Genomic DNA, 25,648 nt, shown 5'->3' on the forward strand with positions numbered 1-25,648 from the left:
ATGGAAACAACCTAAATGCCCATCAACAGATGAATGGATAAAGAAGATGTGGTACATATATGCAGTGGAATACTACTCAGGCATAAAAAAGAATGAAATAATGCCATTTGCAGCAACATGGATGCAACTAGAGATTATCATACTAAGGGAAGTAAGTCAGAAAGAGAAAAACAAATACCATATGATGTAATTTATATGTGAAATCTAAAATATCACACAAATGAACTCCTCTATGAAATGGAAACAGACTCACAGACAGAAAGAACAGACTGGTAGTTGCCAAGGGGGAGGGGCTGGGGGAGGGATGGAGTAAGAAGTTGGGATTAGCAGATGTAAGCTTTATATATAGAATGGATAAACAACAAGGTCCTACTATATAGCACAGAGAACTATATTCAATATCCTGTGATAAACCATAATGAAAAAGAATATCAAAAAAGAATGTATAGGGGCTTCCTTGGTGGTGCAGTGGTTAAGAATCCTCCTGCCGATGCAGGGGACGCGGGTTCGTGCCCTGGTCCGGGAAGATCCCACATGCCATGGAGCGGCTGGGCCGGTGAACCATGGCTGCTGGGCCTGCACGTCTGGATCCTGTGCTCTGCAACGGGAGAGGCCACAACAGTGAGAGGCCCGCGTACCGCAAAAAAAAAAAAAAAGTATAGGGACTTCCCTGGCAGTCCAGTGGTTAAGCCTCCATGCTTCCAATGCAGGGGGTGCGGGTTCGAACCCTGGTCAGGGAACTAAGATCCCACATGCCACGCAGCGTGGCTGAGGGGGAAAAAAAGAAATGTGTGTGTGTGTGTGTGTGTGTGTGTGTGTATCTGAATCACTTTGCTGTACAGCAATGATCAACACAACATAGTAAATCAACTATACTTCAATAAAAAGTAAAAATAGGGCTTCCCTGGTGGCACAGTGGTTAAGAATCCACCTGCCAATGCAGGGGACACGGGTTTGAGCCCTGGTGTGGGAAGATTCCACATGCTGTGGAGCAACTGAGCCCGTGCACTACAACTACTGAGCCTGCCCTCTAGAGCCTGCAAGCCACAACTACTGAGCCCACCTGCCACAACTACTGAATCCTGCACGCCTAGAGCCCATGCTCCACAACAAGAGAAGCCACCGCAATGAGAAAGCCCACACACAGCAACAAAGACCCAATGCACCCAAAAATAAATAAATAAAATAAATAAAATTTTTTAAGTAAAATTTTTAAAAAATCGAGTGAAGGAAAAGTATAATAATGAGAAAGTGCCTCCCCTCATTCTCAAAGGGTTAATAACAAGATTTGAGTTGTAATGTGGAACACTTGAGCTAACTAAAATGGAGAACTTTCGCAAGGAGTATTAAGTATCAAAGTTGTGTACTCTTTTTGAGAGGATTTTAATTTTTCTTAAAGGATTACTATTTTTATTTTTGGGGGGGTACTTTTTCCTTTTTTTTAACAACTTTATTGGAGTATAATTCTTTACAATGTTGTGCTAGTTTCTGCTGTATAACAAAGTGAATCAGTTATATGTATACATATATCCCGATATCCCCTCCCTCTTGCGTCTCCTTCCACCTTCCTTATCCCACTCCTCTAGGTGGACACAAAGCACTGAGCTGATCTCCCTGTGCTATGTGGCTGCTTCCCACTACCTATCTATTTTACAGTTGGTAGTGTATATATGTCCATACCACTCTTGCACTTCATCCCAGCTTACCCTTCCCTTTCCCTGTGTCCTCAAGTCCATTCTCTACATCGGCATCTTTATTCCTGTCCTGCCCTTAGGTTTCTCAGAACGTTTTTTTTTCTTCAGATTCCATATATATGTGTTAGCATACGGTACTTGTTTTTCTCTTTCTGACTTACTTCACTCTGTATGACAGACTCTAGGTCCATCCACCTTGCTACATATAACTCAATTTCATTTCTTTTTATGGCTAATATTCCATTGTATATATGTGCCCATCTTCTTTAACCATTCATCTGTCAATGGACACTTAGATTGCTTCCATGTCGTGGCTATTCTAAATAGTGCTGCAATGAACATTGTGGTACATGACTCTTTTTGAATTATGGATTTCTCAGGGTGTATGCCCAGTAGTGGGATTGCTGGGTAGTATGGTAGTTCTATTTTTAGTTTTTTAAAGAACTCCATACTGTTCTCCACAGTGGCTGTATCAACTTACATTCCCAACAACAATGCAAGAGGGTTCCCTTTTCTACACACCCTCTCCAGCTCTTACTGTTTGTAGATTTTTTGATGATGACCATTCTGACTGGTGTAAGGTGATACATCATTGTAATTTTGATTTTGCATTTCCCTAATGATTAGTGATGGTGAGCATTCTTTCATATGTTTGTTGGCAATCTTTATATCTTCTTTGGAGAAATGTCTATTTAGGTCTTCTGCCCATTTGTGGATGGGGTTGGTTTTTTTTCCGATATTGAGCTATATTAGCTGCTTGTATATTTTGGAGATTAATTCTTTGTCAGTTGCTTCATTTGCAAATATTTTCTCCCATTCTGAGGGCTGTCTTTTTGTCATGTTTATGGTTTCCTTTGCTATGCAACAGCTTTTAAGTTTAATTAGGTCCCATTTGTTTATTTTTGTTTTTATTTCCATTTCTCTAGGTGGTGAGTCAAAAAGGATCTTGCTGTGATTTATGGCATAGAGTGTTCTGCCTATGTTTTCCTCTCAGGGTTTTATGGTGTCTAGCCTTACATTTAGGTCTTTAATCCATTTTGATTTTATTTTTGTGTATGGTGTTAGGGAGTGTTCTAATTTCATTCTTTTACATTTGGCTTTCCAGTTTTCCCAGCACCACTTATTGAAGAGGCTGTCTTTTCTCCATTTTATATTCTTGCCTCCTTTATCAAAGATAAGTTGACCATATGTGCATGGGTTTATCTCTGGGCTTTCTATCCTGTTCCATTGATCTATAGTTCTAGTTTTGTGCCAGTACCATACTGTTTGGATTACTGTAGCTTTGTAGTATAGTCTGAAGTCAGGGAGCCTCATTCCTCCAGCTTCGTTTTTCTTTCTCAAGATTGCTTTGGCTATTTGGTGTCTTTTGTGTTTCCATACAAATTGTGAAATTTTTTGTTCTAGTTCTGTGAATAATGCCATTGGTAGTTCGATAGGGATTGCCTTGGATCTCTAGATTGGTTTAGGTAGTATAGTCATTTTCACAATGTTTATTCTTCCAATCCAAGAACGTGGTATATCTCTCCATCTGTTTGTATCATCTTTAATTCCTTTCATCAGTGTCTTATAGTTTTCTGCATACAGGTCTTTGATCTCCTTAGGTAGGTTTATTCCTAGGTATTTTATTCTTTTTGTTGCAGTGGTAAATGGGAGTGTTTCCTTAATTTCTCTTTCAGATTTTTCATCATTAGTGTATAGGAATGCAAGAGATTTCTGTGCATTCATTTGTATCCTGCTATTTTACCAAATTTACTGATTACTCCTTCTAGTTTTCTGGTATCATCTTTAGGATTCTCTATGTACAGTGACAGTTTTACTTCTTTTCCAATTTGTATTCCTTTTATTTCTTTCTCTTCTCTGATTGCTGTGGCCAGTACTTCCAAAACTATGTTGAATAATAGTGGTGGTGATTTTATCATGAATGGATGTTGAATTTTGTCAAATGCTTTTTCTGCATTTTTCAAGATGATCATGTGGTTTTATCTTTTTTTTGCTGATGTGGTGTATTTCGTTGATTGATTTGCTTATGTTGAACCATCCTTGTGAACTTGGGATGAATCCCACGTGGTTGTGGTGTATGAATTTTTTAATGTGTTGTTGGATTAGGTTTGCTAATTTTTTGAGAATTTTTGTGTCTACATTCACCAAAGTTGTTGGCCTGTAATTTTCTTTTTTGGTGGTGTCTTTGTCTGCTTTTGGTATCACAGTGATGGTGGCTTCGTTAGAATATCTTTGGGAGTGTCCTCTCCTCTTCAACTTTTTGGAAGAGTTTGGGATGGATCAGTGTAAGTTCTTCTTTGTATGTTTGGTAGAATTCTCCTGTGAAGCCATCTGGTCCTGGACTTTCATTGGCATTTATTCTAAAATATCAGAATTTCTTCAGAGGAAGTTGTCCTGGTAAATACTTGGTACTGATTTTCAACCCTGAAATAAACAATAAATGACAGGCATGAGTTGACCTTTGGTCCCATTAACAAAACTAAGTCATGCTACTGAGTACCAAATAAGCCCGGACAGGCTTGAAAGAAAACAGAGAAAAGGAAAAAAAGATAAAGAGCTGTGGGGTGAAAATGAAAGGGAGAGAGTTATCAGGAGGAAATGGTGGCAAATAATAGGTGCCTCTGATAGTAGTAAACAATCATTTCCAGAGTAAAAATTGAGCTAGGAAATAAAATTGTTGAGTATAATCAGAAAAATATTTACTGATTTTTTTCCTTAAGAAAATGGTCTCAAAGTTACTAGGTTAAATACCTACTCTAAATTTGTCAGATTAAGCATACTTACTTTTGTAGGGTCTTCGATCAATGAAATTCCATTAATTGTGATTAGGTACTCACATTGTTGATAAAATTATCTTCTCAATAAATGTTTGCCAACAGGATTGTGACCTGTTTGATAGTTAGCTACTATGTGTAATGTATTTTCTGTGTTAATTAGTCAGAACCTTGTCACCAAGAATGAACCTGCGTGCTGCAGGAAAGTGCATTCAGTAAGCTGTCTTATTTTTCCTCTGCCTCATATTCACGATTCACCCATCTGCAATAAAGCATATTGTGTTATGAGCAGGTATCAAAAAATCTATTTTAAAATCTAAGAAGAGATGTAGAGAACAAATATATGGACACCAAGGGGGAAAAGGGGGATGGGATAAATTGGGAGATTGGAATTGACATATATTCATTATTGATAATAAAATAGATAACTAATGAGAACCTACTGTATAGCTCAAGAAACTGCTCATTGCTCTGTAGTGACCTAAATGGGAAGGAGAGCCAAAAAAGCGGGGATATATGTATACATATGGCTGATTCACTTTGCTCTACAGTAGAAACTAACACAACATTGTAAAGCAACTATACTCCAATAAAAATTAATTAAAAAAGTAAAATCTAAGAAAATATGAAATTCTAGTCTGAAGAGGGGTAATGACTTCTTTTTTGCTTTATTATTTATCACCATTAATATTGTCATTTTTCTCTTTTGCTCCTTTAAAATTGTTAACCTTGCAGCTCATATTGCCCAAAGAAAGATTTATAATTCAAAATGAAAAATTTTAATGTATTTGTGCTTATTTTTAAGACCAAAATATGCATTGCTGGATGAATGCACCAGCGCTGTCAGCATTGATGTTGAAGGAAAGATATTTCAGGCTGCGAAAGGGGCTGGAATTTCCTTACTTTCTATAACACACAGGCCTTCTCTTTGGTAAGTGTTTCCAATGCTCATTTATGATAGATGATTTTTCTTTATATTTCTGAAAGAATAACTTTGCCAAAGTTTTTACTATAGAGCATAAGACATTTCAGTTATTTTCTGCCTGTATTTCTCTTAACGTTAAACTATGTCTAAAAGAGTAAAATCAATCTCAAGCTAAAGGATGAAGTTTATGTATTTGATAACATATGACAGAGATTAGTGATCTTTTCTGTATACTTCTGAGTAACTATCTTTAGGCTTTTAAGATTTCCAAAAATTTGACTGCCCAATGGGTGGGACCTTACCAAAATTAAATTGAAAACAGTGTATTTCTATGTCAAGGGAAAAATTGAAATGTGAAAATACTGCTATTAAAATATGAGAGCTAAAATAAAAGTAATGGAAGAACAAAAGGTACACCAAACCTAACATTATAACAATAAATGTTTTGAAAATTATCATCACATTCCAATAATTCTGCAAGGAAGTAGAAAAATCCACTGATTTTTTAAAACTGAAACAGTCATTATTCCATAGCATACACTGGGAAAGAATATATTACATAATTTACATCATCTTTTTAGTTCTTTTTTAAATATCCAGGAAAAAGAAATACCACAACTTGATATCCCTCCAAATGATTAAGTTGGAGAAAGCACAGGAAAATAAAGCATGGTTGTTTTTGCTTTGTTTTAAGGAAAAATGAACAAAAATGTTTTATAAATAATATTTCATAAAACTAATGGGCCCTCCCATCAGGAAACTTGCACAAGCCTCTTAGATAGCCTCATCCACCAGAGGGCAGACAGCAAAAGCAAGAAGAACTATAATCCTGCAGCCTGTGAAACAAAAACCATGTTCACGGACAGATAGACAAGATGAAAAAGCAGAGGGCTATGTACCAGATGAAGGAACAAGATAAAACCCCAGAAAAACAACTAAATGAAGTGGAGATAGGCAACCTTACAGAAAAAGAATTCAGAATAATGATAGTGAAGATGATCCAGGACCTCAGAAAAAGAATGAAGGCAAAGATTGAGAAGATGCAAGAAATGTTTAACAAAGACCTAGAAAAATTAAAGAACAAACAAACAGAGATGAACAGTACAATAACTGAAATGAAAAATACACTAGAAGGAATCAATAGCAGAATAACTGAGGCAGAAGAACAGATAAGTGACCGGGAAGACAGAATGGTGGAATTCACTGCTGCAGAACAGAATAAAGAAAAAAGAATGAAAAGAAATGAAGACAGCCTAAGAGACCTCTGGGACAACATTAAATGCAAAAATATTCGCATTATAGGGGTCCCAGTAGGAGAAGAGAGAGTGAAAGGACCCAAGAAAATATTTGAAGAGATTATAGTTGAAAACTTCTATAACATGGGAAAGGAAATAGCCACCCAAGTCCAGGAAGTGCAGAGAGTCCCATACAGGATAAACCCAATGAGAAAGACTCCAAGACACATAGTAATCAAATTGGCAAAAATTAAAGACAAAGAAAAAGTATTGAAAGCAGCAAGGGAAAAACGACAAATAACATACAGGGGAACTCCCATAAGTTTAACAGCTGATTTCTCAACAGAAACTCTACAAGCCAGAAGGGAGTGGCATGACATATTTAAAGTGATGAAAGGGAATAACCTACAACCAAGATTACTCTACCCAGCAAGGATCTCATTCAGATTCGATGGAGAAATCAAAAGCTTTACAGACAAGCAAAAGCTAAGAGAATTCAACACCACCAAACCAGCTCTAAAACAAATGCTAAAGGAACTACTCTAAGTGGGAAACACAAGAGAAGAAAAGGACCTACAAAAACAACCAAAAACAATTAAGAAAATGGTAATAGGAACTTATATATCAATAATTACCTTAAACATGAATGAATTAAATGTTCCAACCAAAAGACACAGGCTCGCTGAATGGATACAAAAACAAGACCCATATATATGCTGTCTACAAGAGACCCACTTCAGACTGAGGGACATGTACAGACTGAAATGAGGGGATGGAAAAAGATATTCCATGCAAATGGAAATCAAAAGAAAGCTGGACTAGCTATACTCATATCAGATAAAATAGACTTTAAAATAAAGAATGTTACAAGACACAAGGAAGGACACTACATAATTATCAAGGGATCAATCCAAGAAGAAGATATAACAATTATAAATATATATGCACCCAACATAGGAGCACCTCAATACATAAGGCAAATGCTAACAGCTCTAAAAGAGGAAATGGACAGTAACACAATAATAGTGAGGGACTTTAACACCTCACTTACACTAATGGATAGATTATCCAAAATGAAAATAAATAAGGAAACAGAAGCTTTATATGACACAATACACCAGATAGATTTAATTGATATTTATAGGACATTCCATCCAAAAACAGCAGATTACACTTTCTTCTCAAGTGCACATGGAACATTCTCCAGAATAGATCACATCTTGGGTCACAAATCAAGCTTCAGTAAATTTAAGAAAATTGAAATCATATCACGCATCTTTTCTGACCACAATTGTATGAGATTAGAAATCAATTACAGGGAAAAAAAAGTAAGAAACACAAACACATGGAGGCTAAACAATACGTTACTAAATAACCAAGAGATCACTGAAGAAATCAAAGAGGAAATCATAAAATACCTAGAGCGAAATGACAATAAAAACATGACGATCCAAAACCTATGGGATGCAGCAAAAGCAGTTCTAAGACGGAAGTTTATAGCAATACAATCCTACCTCAAGGAACAACAAACATCTCAAATAAACAACCTAACCTTACACCTAAAGCAACTAGAGAAAGAAGAACAAAAAAACCCCCAAAGTTAGTAGAAGGAAAGAAATCATAAATATCACAGCAGAAATAAATGAAATAGAAACAAAAGACAGTAGCAAAAATCAATAAAACTAAAAACTAGTTCTTTGAGAAGATAAACAAAATTGATAAACCATTAGCCAGACTCATCAAGAAAAGGAGGGAGAGGACTCAAATCAATAAAATTAGAAATGAAAAAGGAGAAGTTACAACTGACACTGCAGAAATACAAAGCATCCCAAGAGACTACTACAAGCAACTCTATGCCAATAAAATGGGCAACCTTGAAGAAATGGACAAATCCTTAGAAAGGTATAACCTTCCAAGACTGAACAAGGAAGAAATAGAAAATATGAACAGACCGATCACAAGCACTGAAATTAAGACTGTGATTAAAAATCTTCCAAAAAACAAAAGCCCAGTACCAGATGGTGTCACAGGTGAATTCTATCAAACATTTAGAGAAGAGCTAACACCCATCCTTCTCAAACTCTTCCAAAAAATTGCAGAGGAAGGAACACTCCCAAACTCATTCTATGAGGCCACCATCACCCTGATACTAAAACCAGATAAAGATACTACAAAAAAAGAAAATTACAGACCAATATCACTGATGAATGTAGATGCAAAAATCCTCAACAAAATACTAGCAAACAGAATCCAACAGCACATTAAAAGTATCATACACCATGAGCAGGGATGCAAGGATTCTTCAATATACGCAAATCAATCAATGTGATACACCATATTAACAAATTGAAGAAGAAAAACAATATAATTATCTCAATAGATGCAGAAAAAGCTTTTGACAAAATTCAACACCCATTTATTATAAAAACTCTCCAGAAAGTGGGCCTAGAGGGAACCTACCTCAACATAATAAAGGCCATATATGACAAACCCACAGCAAACATCATTCTCAATGGTGAAAAATTGAAAACATTTCCTCTAAGATCAGGAACAAGACAAGAATGTCCACTCTCACCAGTACTTTTCAAAATAGTTTTGGAAGTCCTAGCCACAGCAATCAGAGAAGAAAAAGAAATAAAAGGAATACAAATTGGAAAAGAAGAAGTAAAACTGTCACTGTTTGCAGATGACATGATACTATATATAGAGAATCCTAAAGATGCCACCAGAAAATTACTAGAGCTAATCAATGAATTTGGTAAAGTAGCAGGATACAAAATTAATGCCCAGAAATCGCTTGCATTCCTATACACTAATGATGAAAAATCTGAAAGAGAAATTAAGGAAACACTCCCATTTACCATTGTAACAAAAAGAATAAAAGACCTAAGAATAAACCTACCTAGGGAGACAAAAGACCTGTATGCAGAAAACTATAAGACACTGAGTAAAGAAATTAAAGATGATACAAACAGATGGAGAGATATACCATGTTCTTGGAGTGGAAGAATCAATATTGTGAAAATGACTCTACTACCCATAGCAATCTACAGATTCAATGCAATCCCTATCAAATTAACAATGGCATTTTTAACAGAACTAGAACAAAAAAACCTTAAAATTTGTATGGAGACACAAAAGACCTGGAATAGCCAAAACGGTCTTGAGGGTCAAAAACAGAGCTGTAGGAATCAGACTCACTGACTTCAGGTTATACCTCAAAGCTACAGTAATCAAGACAATATGGTACTGGCAGAAAAACAGAAATATAGATCAATAGAACAGGATAAAAAGCCCAGAGATAAACCCACCCACCTATGGTCAACTAATCTATGGCAAAGGAGGCAAGGATATACAATGGAGAAAAGACTGTCTCTTTAATAAGTGGTGCTGGGAAAACTGGACAGCTACATGTAAAAGAATGAAATTAGAACACTCCCTAACACCATACACAAAAATAAACTCAAAATGGATTAGAGACCTAAATGTAAGACCGGACACTGTAAAACTCTTAGAGGAAAACATAGGAAGAACACTGTTTGACATAAATCACAGCAAGTTCTTTTTTGATCCACCTCTTAGAGTAATGGAAATAAAAAGAAAAATTAACAAATGGGAACCTAATGAAACTTAAAAGTTTTTGTATACCAAAGGACACTACAAACAAGACAAAAAGACAACCCTGAGAATGGGAGAAAAAATTTGCAAACGAATCAATGGACAAAGGATTAATCTCCAAATATATAAACAGCTCATGCAGCTCAATATTAAAAAAAACAAACAACCCAATCCAAAAATGGGCAGGAGAAAAAAAAAACCTAATGGTATTTTTCCTTTTTAAAAAATTATGATACCATTTTTATCATTCCCCTACTTTTTTATTGATTCATCATCATAATAATAGTTGCTAATGCCAATTCAGCACCTATTCTATTCCAAGCTCATTTTATTTAAGCCTAATAACAACACTATAGAGTACAGGTAGTCTAATTATTCCCATTATACAGATGAAGAAACTGAGAGCTAGAAAAATGAGAAAAGTAATTTACTGTGATCATACTCCCTATACTCTACTATATTGCTCTACGTATTTAAGGAACTCAAAATGTATCTCATGCATAAATCATAAAAACACTTTTTCATTCACACTGAGTTCTATCTCTACATTCGCATTTCTATTTCATAAATCAAAATCTTTTCCTTTGACAAGTTAGTAACGATATAATGGACTCTATATGCTTTGGCCTCCTATTTCCCAAGGGACAGGAAGGATTCTTCCTCTCTCTCTGACTGGAGCATTCTTTGGCATGTGGCTGATCACATTTATGCCAAATCTGTCATTATATACACAACTTCAAACCTAGACTAAGTAGCAAGCTTTATTTGAGTTAAAGCCTTTGGGTCTTTGAAGCCTTTCCAGACCCTCTACCTTATAGAAATGTTTACTTTAAAATTGTGAATAAGCTGAGCATTCCATGCAGATCAGGCTTTAATTGTTCAACCTTCTTTGACTGAATTCTACTTCTATAGAGAAGATAATAATCTATTTCACACTTTATTTAAACATTCATATTTTTCATATTTTTCTTTCCTCAGATAGTTTACCTGAAAATAGAGGATTTCATGAAGTGACCCTTTCTACAGAATTTTGTAGTTTGTCTCTCTGTTGTTAAAGAATTAATTAGCATCTGGAGTGATAGGACCCTGATTTGCCAGTCTCCCCAGAGGCAGTCTGGATCTAGTCCAGGATGAGGTAGAGTCCATGTCAATGAGTGTGATTGCTCTGATTTCCCCTTGGATAAAACCAACAGGAACTGGTTTAAGACAGTCATGACATATGCCTGTGGAACCAGGCCAGATGAACTCTTGAGTCCTTTCTGGCTCTTAGTCTTGGTGTTTTTCTGACTTTTATCAATGGGTTTATTATGCCTTCCTGTCATTTAGTTCCTATTCAAGTAGCCTAAAGAGGCATTGGAAGCATATTCAGCCATTTTTTTCTTAATTTAAGAACAAAGAAGTTTTTGTTGTTGTTGTTGGTATTGTTGTTTTTAAGACTTTTTTTTAGTTTTAGGTTCACAAAAAAATTGAAAGGAACAGAAATATGCCTTATACTCTCTGCCCAAACATGCATAGCCTCCCCCATTATCAACATCCCCCACCAGAGTGGTATAATTGTTACAATTGATGAACCTATACTGACACATCATTATCATCCAAAGTCCATAATTTACATTAGGTTTCACTTAGTGTTGTGCAGTCTGTGGGTTTGGACAAATTTATAATTACATGTATCTATCATTATAGTATTATATAGAATATTTTCACTGCTCTAAAAATCCTCTGTGCTCTGCTTATTTATCCCTCCCTCCGCAACACCTAGAAACCACTCATCTTTAATGTTTCCACAGTTTTTCCTTTTCCAGAATGTCATATACCTGGAACCATACAGTATGTGGCCTTTTCAAATTGGTTTCTTTAACTTGGTGATGATAATCATTTAATTTTCCTCCATGTCTTTTCATGGCTTGCTAGCTCATTTCTTTTTAGTGCTGAATGATATTCCACTGTTTTGATGTCACAGTTTGTTTATCCATTCACCTACTGAAGGACATTTGGTTGCCTCCAAGTTTTAGCAATTATGAATAAAGCTGTTATAAACATTCATATGCAGGTTTTTGTGTGGACATGAGTTCTATCAAGTCCTTTGGGTAAATATCAAGGCGTTCAGTTACTGGATCATACTGTTAAGAGTATGTTTAGTTTTGTAAGAAACTGCAAAACTCTCTTCCAAAGTAGCTCTACCATTTTTCATTACCACCAGCAATGAAAGAGAGTTCCTATGGGTCCACAGCTTTACATTTGGTGTTGTCAGTATTCTGGATTTTGTCCATTCAAATAGGTAGGTAGTGGACAATTTTTTAAACAAATAATAAAATCAATTTTATACTTTCTAACAAGAAAAACATGTTTTTAATTGCAGCTACCCATAGTATATTTCCCCGTAAACTGAAAAGCGCATTAGTTCTGCTTTATGAACTAGTTTAGTCATTTTACGTTGTAGAAACCTATTATTTCTGATTATCCTTTCTTCCTACATGAAATTCTTATTTTACCTGAAAAGATTTCAGAAAAGGAAAAATATATATTATATTTTCCTCCATAACAACAAATGGGTAATTGTTGATTGTAAAGATGAAAATCAATACCAGTATCAGAAGAGGTCAAAAATTATAGAAGTTTATTAAATTATCTGATTCTTGAATAGAATTACAGTTTTATAATTATCACTATCCAGTGGTTTATCTTATTTGTGTAGAATGTCTGCAGATTATTTCCAATGAGGCTCTGTTAAAATAGTAGTTTCTTTTAAATTCCTCTGACTAAGATAAACTCTGAAATATTATTTTAGCCCATGATATAGAACACACCTTTGAATATCAGGTCATGAAACACCTATACAGTTTCTTCCCCCATGTAAAAACCAAATAATGTTGTAGGACCAGAGTGATGAGCCAAACCTCCAATATAAATTGAAGATGGAAGTTGCTCAAGATCTGAACTACTGTGTTTTAAAATTGCTCCTGGTTGTAGATCAAAGGTTAGGAAAGCCCAAGAGAAGTTGAGAATGTAATAAACAAAATGATTTTTTTACTATTATTTCTCTTATATCACCATCCTTCTTTTGTTTTTCCATTACTTTTGTTTTAGCTCTCATATTTTAATAGCACTTTTGTCACATTTAAATTTTTTCCCTTGATTTAGGAATACATTGTTTTCAATTTAATTTTTGTCAGGTCCCACCCATTGTGAGGTCAAATTTTTGGAAAACTTAAAACCCTAAAGATAATTACTCAAAAGCATATGGAAAAGATTAATCTCTGTCATATGTTATCAAACATATGAACTTCAGCCTTCAGCTTGAGAGTGATATTTACTCTTTTAGACATAGTTTAACTTAGTTTAGCTTCCCCATCTTACAGCATGTTGAAACCACCCAAACAAAATGGGATGAAACCCAAATTTCTATCAATTGGTGAATGGATAAAATGTGTATACAATGGAATATTATTCAGCCATAAAAATGAATGAAGTACTAACACTACAACTAGATGAACTTTGAAATCATTTTGTTGGGTAGAAGAAGTCAGTCACAAAAAGCCACATTTTGTATGAGTCCATATATATGAAATGTCCAAAACAGAAAAATCCATAGAGACATAAAGGAGATTGGTGGTTGGCAGGGGATGAGCAGAAGGAGAAATTGGGAGGGACTGCTAATGTGTATGAGCTTTCTTTTTGGGGTGAAGAAACTATTCTGGAATTGGATAGTGCTGATGGTTGCATGAGCTTGTAAACATACCAAAAATCATTGAATTTTACATTTTAAAAGGATGAATTTATGGTATATGAATCATATCTCAGTTTAAAAATGGAGGTAAAAGCTATTTGATATACCCCCACTGATCATAGTAAATAATGACTGATGAGAGCTTAAAAGAGGGCAAGAAGTGAGAAAAACTGTAAGAGAAAAAACTGAGGACACATAAGAACATGTGCCTCTTCAGCATAGTGACAAAATGCAGTGGCTCAGCCATGCAAGGACAGCTCTGCCAGATTACCCTTTTTACACACACCCCACAATTCCCAGAGATTGGTGACCTTAGCCTTCATTTAGGAGAAGGTGAACTGCCTTCTGTCTCATCAATAAAGTCATCTCTATACCTCTCTGAAGTTCCTAATTATGAACTTGAGCCATGAGAAAAGAGATTAAATTATATGAAAGCATGGAAGTATTGATAGCTGAAGATTTCTATCAGTTCATTTTTTTAATGTTTTAAAACTTTAATTTTTGAGAAATTTTTATTTATGTTGACTAACTCATTCCCAAAGGATAGTGTACTAATGAATTGGTATTGTATTTCCTTTATTTTTCTTAGTTATTTTTTTAATAGCCTTTTAAATTTTTACTTTCTTCCCTCTGCTTCCTTTCCTTATTCCCATTCTAAGTGTGCTTTGATATTTATTCATACTGGGCTATGAATATAAATAAATGCAACAGTATGTCTTCCTTTGCAATTCATGTATATTCACAATATAAAATAAATTTAATACAAGCAATAGAACTTCCTAGAGGCTAGACTAATGACTTTTGGAGTAAAAAAATTCACAATATTTTACCTCTTGAGGGATTCTTGAAAATCAAATGTAAAATAGGCACCTTACTTAAAATTTGCCTTTGGATATCAATTAGAATGATAAATCTATAACTAAAATGGCTTTTTGTAATTATTGCTAATAATATTATTTCATTTTGATTATGCAGGAAATACCACACTCATTTATTACAGTTTGATGGTGAAGGAGGTTGGCGCTTTGAACAATTGGACACTGCTATTCGTTTAACACTAAGTGAAGAAAAACAAAAGCTAGAATCTCAGCTAGCTGGAATTCCCAAAATGCAGCAGAGACTCAATGAACTATGTAAAATTTTGGGAGAAGACTCGGTGCTGAAAACAATAAAAAATGAAGATGAGACCTCCTAATTTATTTTGACATGTTTTAAAAGTTAATTTTTAGTTAAAGGCTCAGAGACATTTATAGGGCATGCATTGTGTTAAGCTAAGCACAGAGGAAAAAAAGACAGCAAGAAATGTTTTATAAGATTTTAGCATCAAGGAAATATAAGATCTGACTTTTCAGAAGAAAATAAACGAATGCATTATGTAAGATTCGTCATTATGGCTTATACTAATTCCTAGTGAAAGCCTAATTCACATGTAAAACAGGATTTTCTAGGTAACTTCATAATGGATACTAGATTTGCTAATGTGTATGTGTTGTGTCTGAAATTCTTAACAAACATGGGACATATCTTGAGGATGGACAACTTAAGAGCAGTGTTTGGGTTGAAACAAGGTGATAAAGTTAGAAGTTTGAGTAACATTTCTATCCATTTATGGTTTTTAGATTTAACAGCTAGAATTCATGTTCCTTTATTGCTAGTGGTCAACTAAACCTGTGTACAAAACCTCTAACAGTTTGATAAATAATTTCAATACGAAAGAAATTCTTTTAATGGCAGTGGTTGAAAGAAAGAAGCATGGCTATACTTCTTTTATATGTATAAAATATCCTATTTTTAATTTTAGATTTTGAGCATCTCATGGGCACATAAATTCATTTTAATGAGAATCTTACATATTTGTTAATAAACTTTCATTTTGAAAAGAGAATTGCCAATACAGAAAAGGAGTATCCAAACAATGTTTGTCTCAGCCTGTTACTTTACTTGGAAGGATTATATATTGCAAATTCTGTCCAGAAATACTTAGCTTGTTTTTGTCCCCAAAGGAGGAGTCCACCACATTTTGAAAATAGCAGTGCTATAATAGAATAGAGGGATTTTCAAAATCATAGTAGTAATAACATACATTGGAATAGTACTTTATAATTTACAATCCTCACTTACATCAATTAATTTTAATACTGTGGCAAACTTTTGAGGCAAATATTTTTTTTCCTAGTTTGCTTTTGAGAAAATTGACACTCAGATTTGCTCTAATCATGCAGTTTATTTAGGGGCAGATCCAGGGGTCAAATGAATTTCCCCTGTTTCCCTGGTTCAGTGCTATTTTCAGTATTATCCTTGAAATTCAACTGGGCTATAATAGCAATAAAAGTTAGATGAGATGTTGAAAAGAGAATAAATTTAGTAATGTTAGTGTTATTGTTATTTGATTATTGTTTACAAGGTATGGAAATTTAAGTACAAAATGGAAAGGTTATTGATCTGTGGTTTAAAATAGGTCAGGAGGGCTTCCCTGGTGGCGCAGTGGTTGGGAGTCCGCCTGCCGATGCAGGGGACACGGGTTCGTGCCCCAGTCCGGGAGGATCCCACATGCCACAGAGCGACTGGGCCCGTGAGCCATGGCCGCTGGGCCTGCACGTCCGGAGCCTGTGCTCCAAAATGGGAGAGGCCACAACAGTGAGAGGCCCGTGTACCGCAAAAAAATAATAATAAAATAGGGCAGGAAAGTTAGCAAATCTTTCAGCACCTATGCACTCATACGCAATATTAATGTACCGCTACAGTCAGCATTCAGAAGGGGAATTGTGTTATAAATCAATTTAATATTTATTGAACATAATGAGAAAGAATCTGTATGGAATAGTCATATGAAATAAATCTTATATATTCGATTGCCTTGGAGTTGGAAGTATGAGAGCCAGGACTACCATTTTAATCTCCTACTGCGTATGCCACCATGTTTATAGGCCAGAGAAAATGGAAATGCTGTTATTAGTGGTTTAGGATTTTATTTGCATATTTAGACACAGCCATAATAGATGCTAAGTCAGTGATTCTCAGACTTTTTCAGCTGGTAGAGTACCTGTATGTCATTCATGATGCTTGTAATAGAACATGTAATAGAATCATGACATTTTCATATTTTCAATTCTTCCATGCTAAGACATTTTTATTATCAATAAATGTAACCACCTTATGTGAAGGAATGTAATGTAAAATCAAAACCAGTACATCTAAGTTTTTCTGTTAGTATCATTAGCTGTTCATTTATTCATTTGTCAGTTACTACTACTTCCTATTAGAAAAGTGAGGCAGACATCAAAGGTTTAAAAAAAAAGCATGGAATGAAAAATTAAACTTGATAAAAATTATTCATTAATCTAAGTTCTATATTAGCAGTTATTCAGTTTATACGGCTGTAGGGAAAATTCTGGGGCAAATAGCTTAAGTTAATTTTTAAAGATATAAGAAGAAAATGAAAAGTCCTCATTTGAAACATGTACATAATTTTTATGCCTTAATTTTCTTAATTTGAAAAATAAAGCTTTTAGGAACCAATATATTGTGTTTTGAAACTTTGAAAAGAATGCCAAAACAAATATTAGATTTTTAATTAGCCCTTATTTAATATACCCTACCAACTGACTGAAGTAAAGAACTCATTATTTATAATGTACAGGATTCAAGGATGTTTAAAATTCTTTATTAAAAGCTATACACACTGCAGTTTAAATGTTAAAGTTCTAAGAGAAACATGTTTCTTTTTTTTGTTTTTTTTTTTTTTTTTTGCGGTACGGGGGCCTCTCACTATTGCGGCCTCTCCAATTGCGGAGCACAGGCTCCGGACGCGCAGGCTCAGCGGCCATGGCTCACGGGGCCAGCCACTCCGCGGCATGTGGGATCTTCCCAGACCAGGGCACGAACCCATGTCCCCTGCATCGGCAAGCAGACTCAACCACTGCGTCACCAGGGAAGCCCGAGAGAAACGTGTTTTGCATGCGCTTTTTTGTGCCTGTTTTTTTTTCTGAATTTTCTTCCATGACCAATATCCTCTAACTTGCAGGGGAAAAAAATCTTTAATTTGAACTTGTATTTATGTTTCATTTAACTGTTTACAAAATGGTCCAATGAGTATACCATATTTTACTATTCTTATAGTTATATTTTGTGAAAAATGTGACAAGAGTGAGAAATGAAGTAGCCATCTTTGAATATAGATGAGGAAAGGAAAAAGAGAGAATATTTCAATTTTCAAACAAGTTTTACCATGTTATCTATTTTCCCCAATTATTTTGACTTCCGTTTGTTTTGTTTTGGTCAAAAAGAGCTGTAAGTTTATAGAGCTTGATTTTTAAATGTGCTTTTTTTGGTTAACTTATAAACTTGGAAAATAAGTTGCATTCTATGAAAATGTTGTGTTACATTTCTACAGCATGTAATGTTATGCCAAGCATGAGTCTAAAATAGTGTGCATTCTCGTCGACAAGATAATGTGTAAAAATCTTTCTCCATTAATCTCAAGGAGAATGATATATCTTGAAATTCAACCCGAGTTTACATTTGTTTCCAATGGGAATGGTTTTCCCTTGATAGTAATTTAGTTTTTGTGTCAAATTTTGTTCTTCCAGTAAAGGTATAAATGAACATGTTAGTTTTTTTTGAGACTTTGCTTCCAAATATAATTTCATATTTGGCAGTAGTTTTAGCTTATTAAAGCCTGTTTGGAATAGTTTTTTGATTCCATAAGCCTAGAAAAATTTGTTACACATTGGAACACCGATCCAGAGAATGTTACACACTTCTGAGATATGCATAAAATGGTAATGGTTATTAAACCATCGATTAAAAGAGATGTCTTTGATATAACTACTTTATGGGCAAAATTATTTTCATTTAGAAGTGTAAAGTACTTTCACATAACCCAGAGTATTTACAGGTCTGATGATTTACATTTAGGTATGATTAAGAGTTGTAATGTTTGCCACATGAGCACTTTCAGGTGGATGTATAAAATATTTTTATTAAAAGCATCCCTTCTTCATTGCTGGTACGTTTCCTGATTACCAAGTACAAAACGGCTTTACAGTTTTTATTGTGAAATTTTCAAAACCAATTATCTATACTTATAAGCAGGGGTTGAGTAGTAGTTGTATTAATGAAAGCAAATGAGAAAAATGCCCTTAATGGTAAAAATCACTATGTGGCTAAGCTACAATGTGATTATGGTGTGAATACATTATAATATAGTCTCCATCCAGTATGCAGTTATTTGAGCTCAGCATTACTTGTGAATTCCTAAATCATCATGAAAAAAACTTGATTAATCAAAGCAATTACAGATTATTCCAGTGATAGAAAATATCCTATTTCTATATTTTAAATGATTCTGTTGGGTGTCTACATACACCTCAGTTACAAGGTGTATGATGCACAATTTTGTCAAGTACTGTGCACAGTAGTCACCAAATAGTTGTTTAAATATTTATTTTCTTTATTAATTCAACACATTTATTTATTAAGTACCAACTTATGCCAGACACTGTGCTATGTTCTAGAAATGAATAAAATATGGTCCCTCTCCCAAGAAGCATACGGTCCCCTGAAAATTAGGAAAATGAGTACCTTCATTCGGAGAAAAATTCAATAGCTGCTATTTATTATTTACCAAGTAGGCACAAAGCATTGCATATACATTGACTCATTAAATCTTCACAAAACTCTAATAAAAAAGGAAAGTGAGAACAGAGAAGTTAAGCAATTCATCCAACCTAATGCAGCTACTAAGCTATAGAGCTGAAATTTGAACCTAGAAATATTTGATTACAAAGCCTTTGCAACTCCCCATCACCTTCCTTTTAATTCGTTTAGGTCATTTTTCATTATTACAGTTTTTAACTCTAAAGTTGTAGTATATTTTTTAACTGTCTCAGGGTTTCTGGTTAACCAAAAAGAAGCTTTTTTTTTCATCTAAAAAGGAAATTTGTCACACAAATTATATTTTTCCTTGTTTTTATTATAAACGATGGATATGGTCCTATGGGAGAAGGAGAACAGAAGGCAAATTTTCAGATATTTTGAGGAAGAAATTCCAAATCGGTTAACATTTATTAATTCAGTAAATATTTATTGACACATTCAAGGTACCAGTTACCATGCTAGGGATTCAGAAGCGAAGGAGACAAACCTTTTCTCAGCCCTCATGAAACATTTTAGTACCTCAATACTAAACAATTTTATTCCTGTTAGATATTGTGGTCCCATCTAAATGGTATATTTGTTTTATAGTGTCTTCTCAGTTCTTATATTTCCTGCCTAAGACCACTCTCTTGCAATATTTAAGCAATAAGCATTTTTTGGCAGCAGAATTCCCTTGATTATACACTTAAGGGCTTCATAAGCCTCATGCCCTCCAACTTGGTCTAAATTACAAGGTCCAATAAAACCAGTCTGTAGGACTATATCATCCTTCACCAGTAGGTGCTCCCATACATTTAGCATGTTGTCTTGAAACCTGAGAAATATGAGCTTCTCAAGTTCAGATCATGTAAAGTGAGCCAGTTTTGTACAATGAAAAGCATCTCTCTCGTGTTAACACAAAATGAAGATAACTATAGCAGAAAAGTTCTAAAAAGCAAAACACAAAGCAAAACAAAAACAACCAAAAAAAATCCCCAATAATTATAAAAGTAAATAGACAAGGGTTCCAGAGTTAAGCATATTTAAAACTATATGCTTTATCTCTGTACTTGTGTTCTAATGTAGGTGATATGGTGATTAAGTATTCATCTTATGTATTTTTATGTAATTTAATGCCTATAAAATAGATAAGGCATCAATGAGGCAATGAAATATTAAACACTGAATGATATTCTCTTGGCTCTATCATTTAATTACAGCTTGATCTGTATAAAAGAGGAGACAACTTTATATATCAAATATATTATTTAATTTTTACATATTGAATATATTAAACTTAATACTTAAAAAGTATTGGGTCTAGACATTATGCAGATGTATAAAGTTAGACAAGTTTACACTAGAAACGTGTCAGAACTCACAAAGGGTGAGGTAAAAGAAGTCCTATAATCAGATGACATTTTATTGGGAAACTAATGTAATGGGAACTTTTGCAACACAGATATTGATAATTCAAGAGTAATAAAAAATGGTTGAAACAATAATCAAAGTCCCCTTGTTTAGGACAGCTTGTTGCTCAATATGGGAAAAGTTTCCAAGATCCATGTAAGTGGGGTTTAGATAAATGAGGGTAATATAGATCCAAACAGATACATATATTTTCCTGCAACCTAATACACACACACACACACACACACACCTTAGAAGTTTAATAGTTTAATACAAAAGCAGCATAACGATCTTGAGAACTAAAGTAACTGAATAATTTTTTTATTGTGATAAAAAACATAAACTTTACCATCTTAACCATTTTCAAGTGTATTTTTCAGTAGAGTTAACTACATTCACATTGTTGTGAAACAGATTTCTAGGATTTTTTTATCTTACAAATCTGAAACTTTATCAATAACTCCTCTTTCCCCCTCCTCCCAGCCCCTGGTAACCATCATTCTACTTTCATGAATTTGCCAATGTTAGATACATCATCTAAGTAGAATCATACAGCATTTGTCTTTTTTTAACTGGCTCATTTCATTTAGCATAACGTCCTCAAGTTTAATCCATATTGTGGCTTGTGAAAAGATTTCCTTCCTTTTGAAGGCTGAATAATATTCCATTGTATGTATTACCACCTTTTGTTTATGTTTTCATCCGTTGAAAGAATAGGTTGCTTATTCCTCTTGGATATTGTGTATAGTGCTGCTATGAACATGGGTGTGCAAATATTTCAAGACCCTGCTTTCAATTATTTCAGATATATACCCAGGAATGAAATTGTTGGTTCATATGGTAGTTCTGTTTTTAATTTTTGAGAAACCTCCATTCTATTTTCCATGGTGGCTATACCCATTTACATTCCCTCCAACAATACACAGGGATTCCCTTTCTCCACATCCTAACCAACACTTGTTGGTTATCAGTTGTCTATTTGATGATAGTCATTCTAACAGATGTGAGGTTATGTGTCATTGTGGTTTTGATTTGCATCTCTCTGATTATTAGTAATGTTGAGCATTTTTTCACATGCTTCTTGGTCATTTGTATATCCTCTTTGGAGAAATGTCTATTCAAGTCCTTTGCCTGAAGAATTTTTTAATTAAAACTTGTTTCATGATGTTTAGGACTGCAGTCTGTTTCTTTTGCTTCCAAAAGCTGTCTCCCCTTACCCCTCATCCATCCTTCTGCACCTCATTCCTTTGGCTGTACATGGCAGGTGTTCCCTTTTATTTCCTCCCTTATTCATTTTCTTTCTCAAATCAGGAATGTCTTTATTCCACCAACTTCATCTACCAAAACTCTATCTAGCTTTAAGGATGTCTTAAATTCTTTCCAGTTATACAAAACTTTCTTTTTTAATGCTTACAGAGCACTTTATTTAAAATCCTGTCGTCACATTTATCACATGCTACCTTTTATTCAATTTTATTCATTTGTCACATAATCTAAAATAACCCCCCAACAAGTTCCTCTCTATCACATCAGTTTTATTTATGAAACTTATTTCTCCATTTATCTTATTCATTAATTTCTTAGTTGTTTCTCTCTGTCTACTACCTTTGCCCTCCGTAGACTGTGAACTCTGTGGACCAGGAATTTGCTTGTATTATTTATGGCAATATTTATAGCACCTGGAACAATACATGGCAGTTGGAGGACATTTAAAAAGTATTTGTTCAATAGGTGCATAAATGGATGAGTAAACAAATGAATAAAAATAGTGCAAAAGAACAAAAATGAATGAATGAAAGAATATTAATGAGAATGAGTGAAATCACTGAGGAAGAGATATAAAAAGAAGTGCATTCTCTCCTTCATATCCTCATAAACTAAACCCATACTGCTAGGTAAAACTATAATGTGTATTTTTTTTCTTTTCTGCTGAAAAAACTTGAGCATATTGGGATTTCATATATTTGCTTCATCCACCTTCTTTCCTTTTCTCTAGAATAAGTTAAGAAGTAATACACTGGTCTCAGTCTTCCCAACAGGATGCTGATTATAAAAGTTCCCCATAATTTGCTGATTCAGTAGAAATTAGATATCACATTAACTGTCTAATTGGATCACCTAGCTGCATGTTTTCTTTCTTTCTGAGATCCCACAAGTGTATATCCTTCCTCTTTCTACTTCTCTGGGTAGGTGTCAACACCCCTCATGTCAGGTAGAATAGGCCCAGGAATTCGTAGGTCCTATACCCTCATTATCAATCCCAATGACCATAAAGAGGTCTTTCTCCAAACTAGAGACATGAATAGACTTTTGCTTTCTTTAATGTTTACATAAAATTCATTAGCAACTGAACAACTTCACCCTAAGGACCACTAGACTCCTGATGGTAAGAACAAAAGGGTGAATTCTAAGGCTAAAGCAATTTAATTCCAACCCATAACAGAGTCTATTAGAATGCAGCACTTCTTCTCTCCTCACAACAAGCCTCAGGTGTGGCTATGTTGGGCAGTGATTTGTGAAATGCAGCAGGACCCTGTGGGGTCCTCCCAGGTATAAATTCTTTCTGTGTCCCCTGTTTCTTTTGTGTAGGAAATAAGCTTTGTTCGGCCTCCTTGACCTTCCCTGAGTTCCAGAGGGAAGATTCAAACAGCTGCTTATCAGAGAATGGAGGGAATGCAGAAACAAAGAGGAGCAGTCAAGAAACAGTAGTGCAGCCATGGGGCAGGGTCCTGGTTCCTCCTCAAGGAATATATATAACAGAATACCTTTGAACTCTTCTGAAGGAGAAAAGACCCCCAACCACGTGGAGGATGGTAACTTGAGACTGAGAACAAGGGTCCTGGAACACTGCCCTGGTTACCTCACCACCAAATAATCAGAAGAAAATCTACACACAGTGGAAGATAACAATGACTCTGACCCCCCTCCTCAGGTGATTCTCCCTTTAAAAACTTTCATGGCTGAGCAGAATATTCGGAGCTGGTTTTTGGACATGAATCCACGTTCTCCCCAGGTTGCTGGTCTCCTGAAAAAAAGTAGTTTTTTCCTTTTCCCTTTCATCTCTTGAGTATTGGCTTTCAAGTGGCGAGCAGCTGAACCTGAGCAGTAACATTAGGAAAACAGACTTTGGAGAAAGACTGTTTTGTTGAGTCCTGCCTCTGCCACCTCCTTGATGACCATGTTACTTAATCTCTCCATCCCTTGGGTTTCTCATTTTTAAAGTAGAGATAATAATACTACTTACCTCATAGTATGTTGTGAAGATTGAATGTATTCATACTTATAGAGTGCTCAGGAGAGAGCCTGGCATATGCTTATAGTTATTACCATTTATGCGTATACTCGTATGAGTTATCTAAATAAAAATCTAATCAGCATCCCTCAGGAAATGGTTGGTTTTGATTGAGTCATGGAAAAGACAGGGCTAATTTAGAAGAGAGGGGTGGTCCTTTTGGATTAAGAGACCCCCCCCAGGTCTGACTTGTTGGAAGACACCTAGCTTAGTGTCTGATATATTACTATACATCAGTAGTTACTCAATATGTTTGTGGAATAAACAAAGGAATAACTGAATGAATAAATTAGCTATTAGCAGAAGAAAAAGGGAGATAGGCACACAAAAAAAGGTAAAAATTCTTTCTTTTGCAATTTTGCCTAATGTCCAAATGCTAGTTGGCATATCACTTAAATTGTATAGACTTTGCATTGGGTCTTTGCAATGGATCCACTGGTTACTAAAGCCTAAAATTATGTATAAACTGATGTGTCCAAAAAGTTAAAACACTAATCTTCCTCTCAATTTAGTTTCTCCAGTCCCAAGTCTGCCAGTGTCCCAAGACAATTTTGGCAGATCCACTTCTTTTATTTCTTCCATACAATCCCCTAAAGGGAAGAGGACATGAGGAGGAGAAAGGGACTTGTAGAAAAAGAAAAATAAAGAGAAAGATGAGAAAGAAAAACGGTAATATGAGACTGTGGTTGTAGTACAAAGGAAGGTATGTTTAGAGAGGAGAGGAATAGTAATTCTGGAGACCTATGACCTTCATCACACTGGCTTCCCTCATCTCTGTTACCTTCTCAAGTGAATTTCCAGATTCCCAGGGAACACCTGAATAGATGCTCATTGAAAATCCTCTTTCATTATGATGAGGATGGAAAGTTGGAATGTACCCCAACCTCTTACTGATCTATTTTGACTTATCATATTACCTGAAAACTATATTGATCACACCCATCCAGCAAAACTCCAATCATGTGTGATCCTAATCACTGGTTCTCTTCATGCCTAGACAGGAACAGCTGAGTGTTGATGGAGCAAGTCACTCTTCACAGTAAAATCTTCACTAGAAAGTTATGATGATTCAGTACCACTCTGCAATTCTATCATATTTCTTTAGTTCATTCACTCTCTCACTCTCAACAACTCTCTGCTCTCTGAACAAATGCAACCCTACCTCCTTCTCCTTTTCTCACAGCTCATTTGTTCTACCCCTTGTCCCTTCTCACAAACAGAGGACTGCTTCTTTTGTTTCCTCAATCAGTTGCTCCAAGGAATACTCCTTGTTACTTCCTCATTCCTCACAGTCCCTATCTAATTTAGCACCAAATTCTGTTCATTTTGCAGC

The 25,648-nt window shown here is 35.0% G+C and overlaps 1 protein-coding gene across 2 annotated transcripts in view; it reads left to right on the plus strand.

Moving 5' to 3' along the window:
• The window catches only part of ABCD2 (ATP binding cassette subfamily D member 2), an 80,360-nt gene extending 61,382 nt beyond the window's left edge, over positions 1-18,978 (plus strand). Inside the window, exons 9-11 of one of the 2 annotated variants that reach the window (XR_009565480.1) lie at positions 5,274-5,399; positions 14,952-16,409; positions 17,908-18,978. Coding sequence is in view for 1 of the 2 variants with exons in the window: in XM_030835005.2 (XP_030690865.1) it covers positions 5,274-5,399; positions 14,952-15,171 (346 nt within the window). In the remaining variant the exon portion in view is untranslated. Of the gene's footprint in view, positions 1-5,273; positions 5,400-14,951; positions 17,747-17,907 lie in introns of those variants that run through there. The other variant, XM_030835005.2, reaches the window with a different exon arrangement.
• The last annotated feature ends 6,670 nt before the right edge of the window (positions 18,979-25,648 follow it).

This window comes from Globicephala melas, chromosome 10 (genome assembly GCF_963455315.2).
Source record: "Globicephala melas chromosome 10, mGloMel1.2, whole genome shotgun sequence".
NCBI classification, from domain to species: domain Eukaryota; kingdom Metazoa; phylum Chordata; class Mammalia; order Artiodactyla; family Delphinidae; genus Globicephala; species Globicephala melas.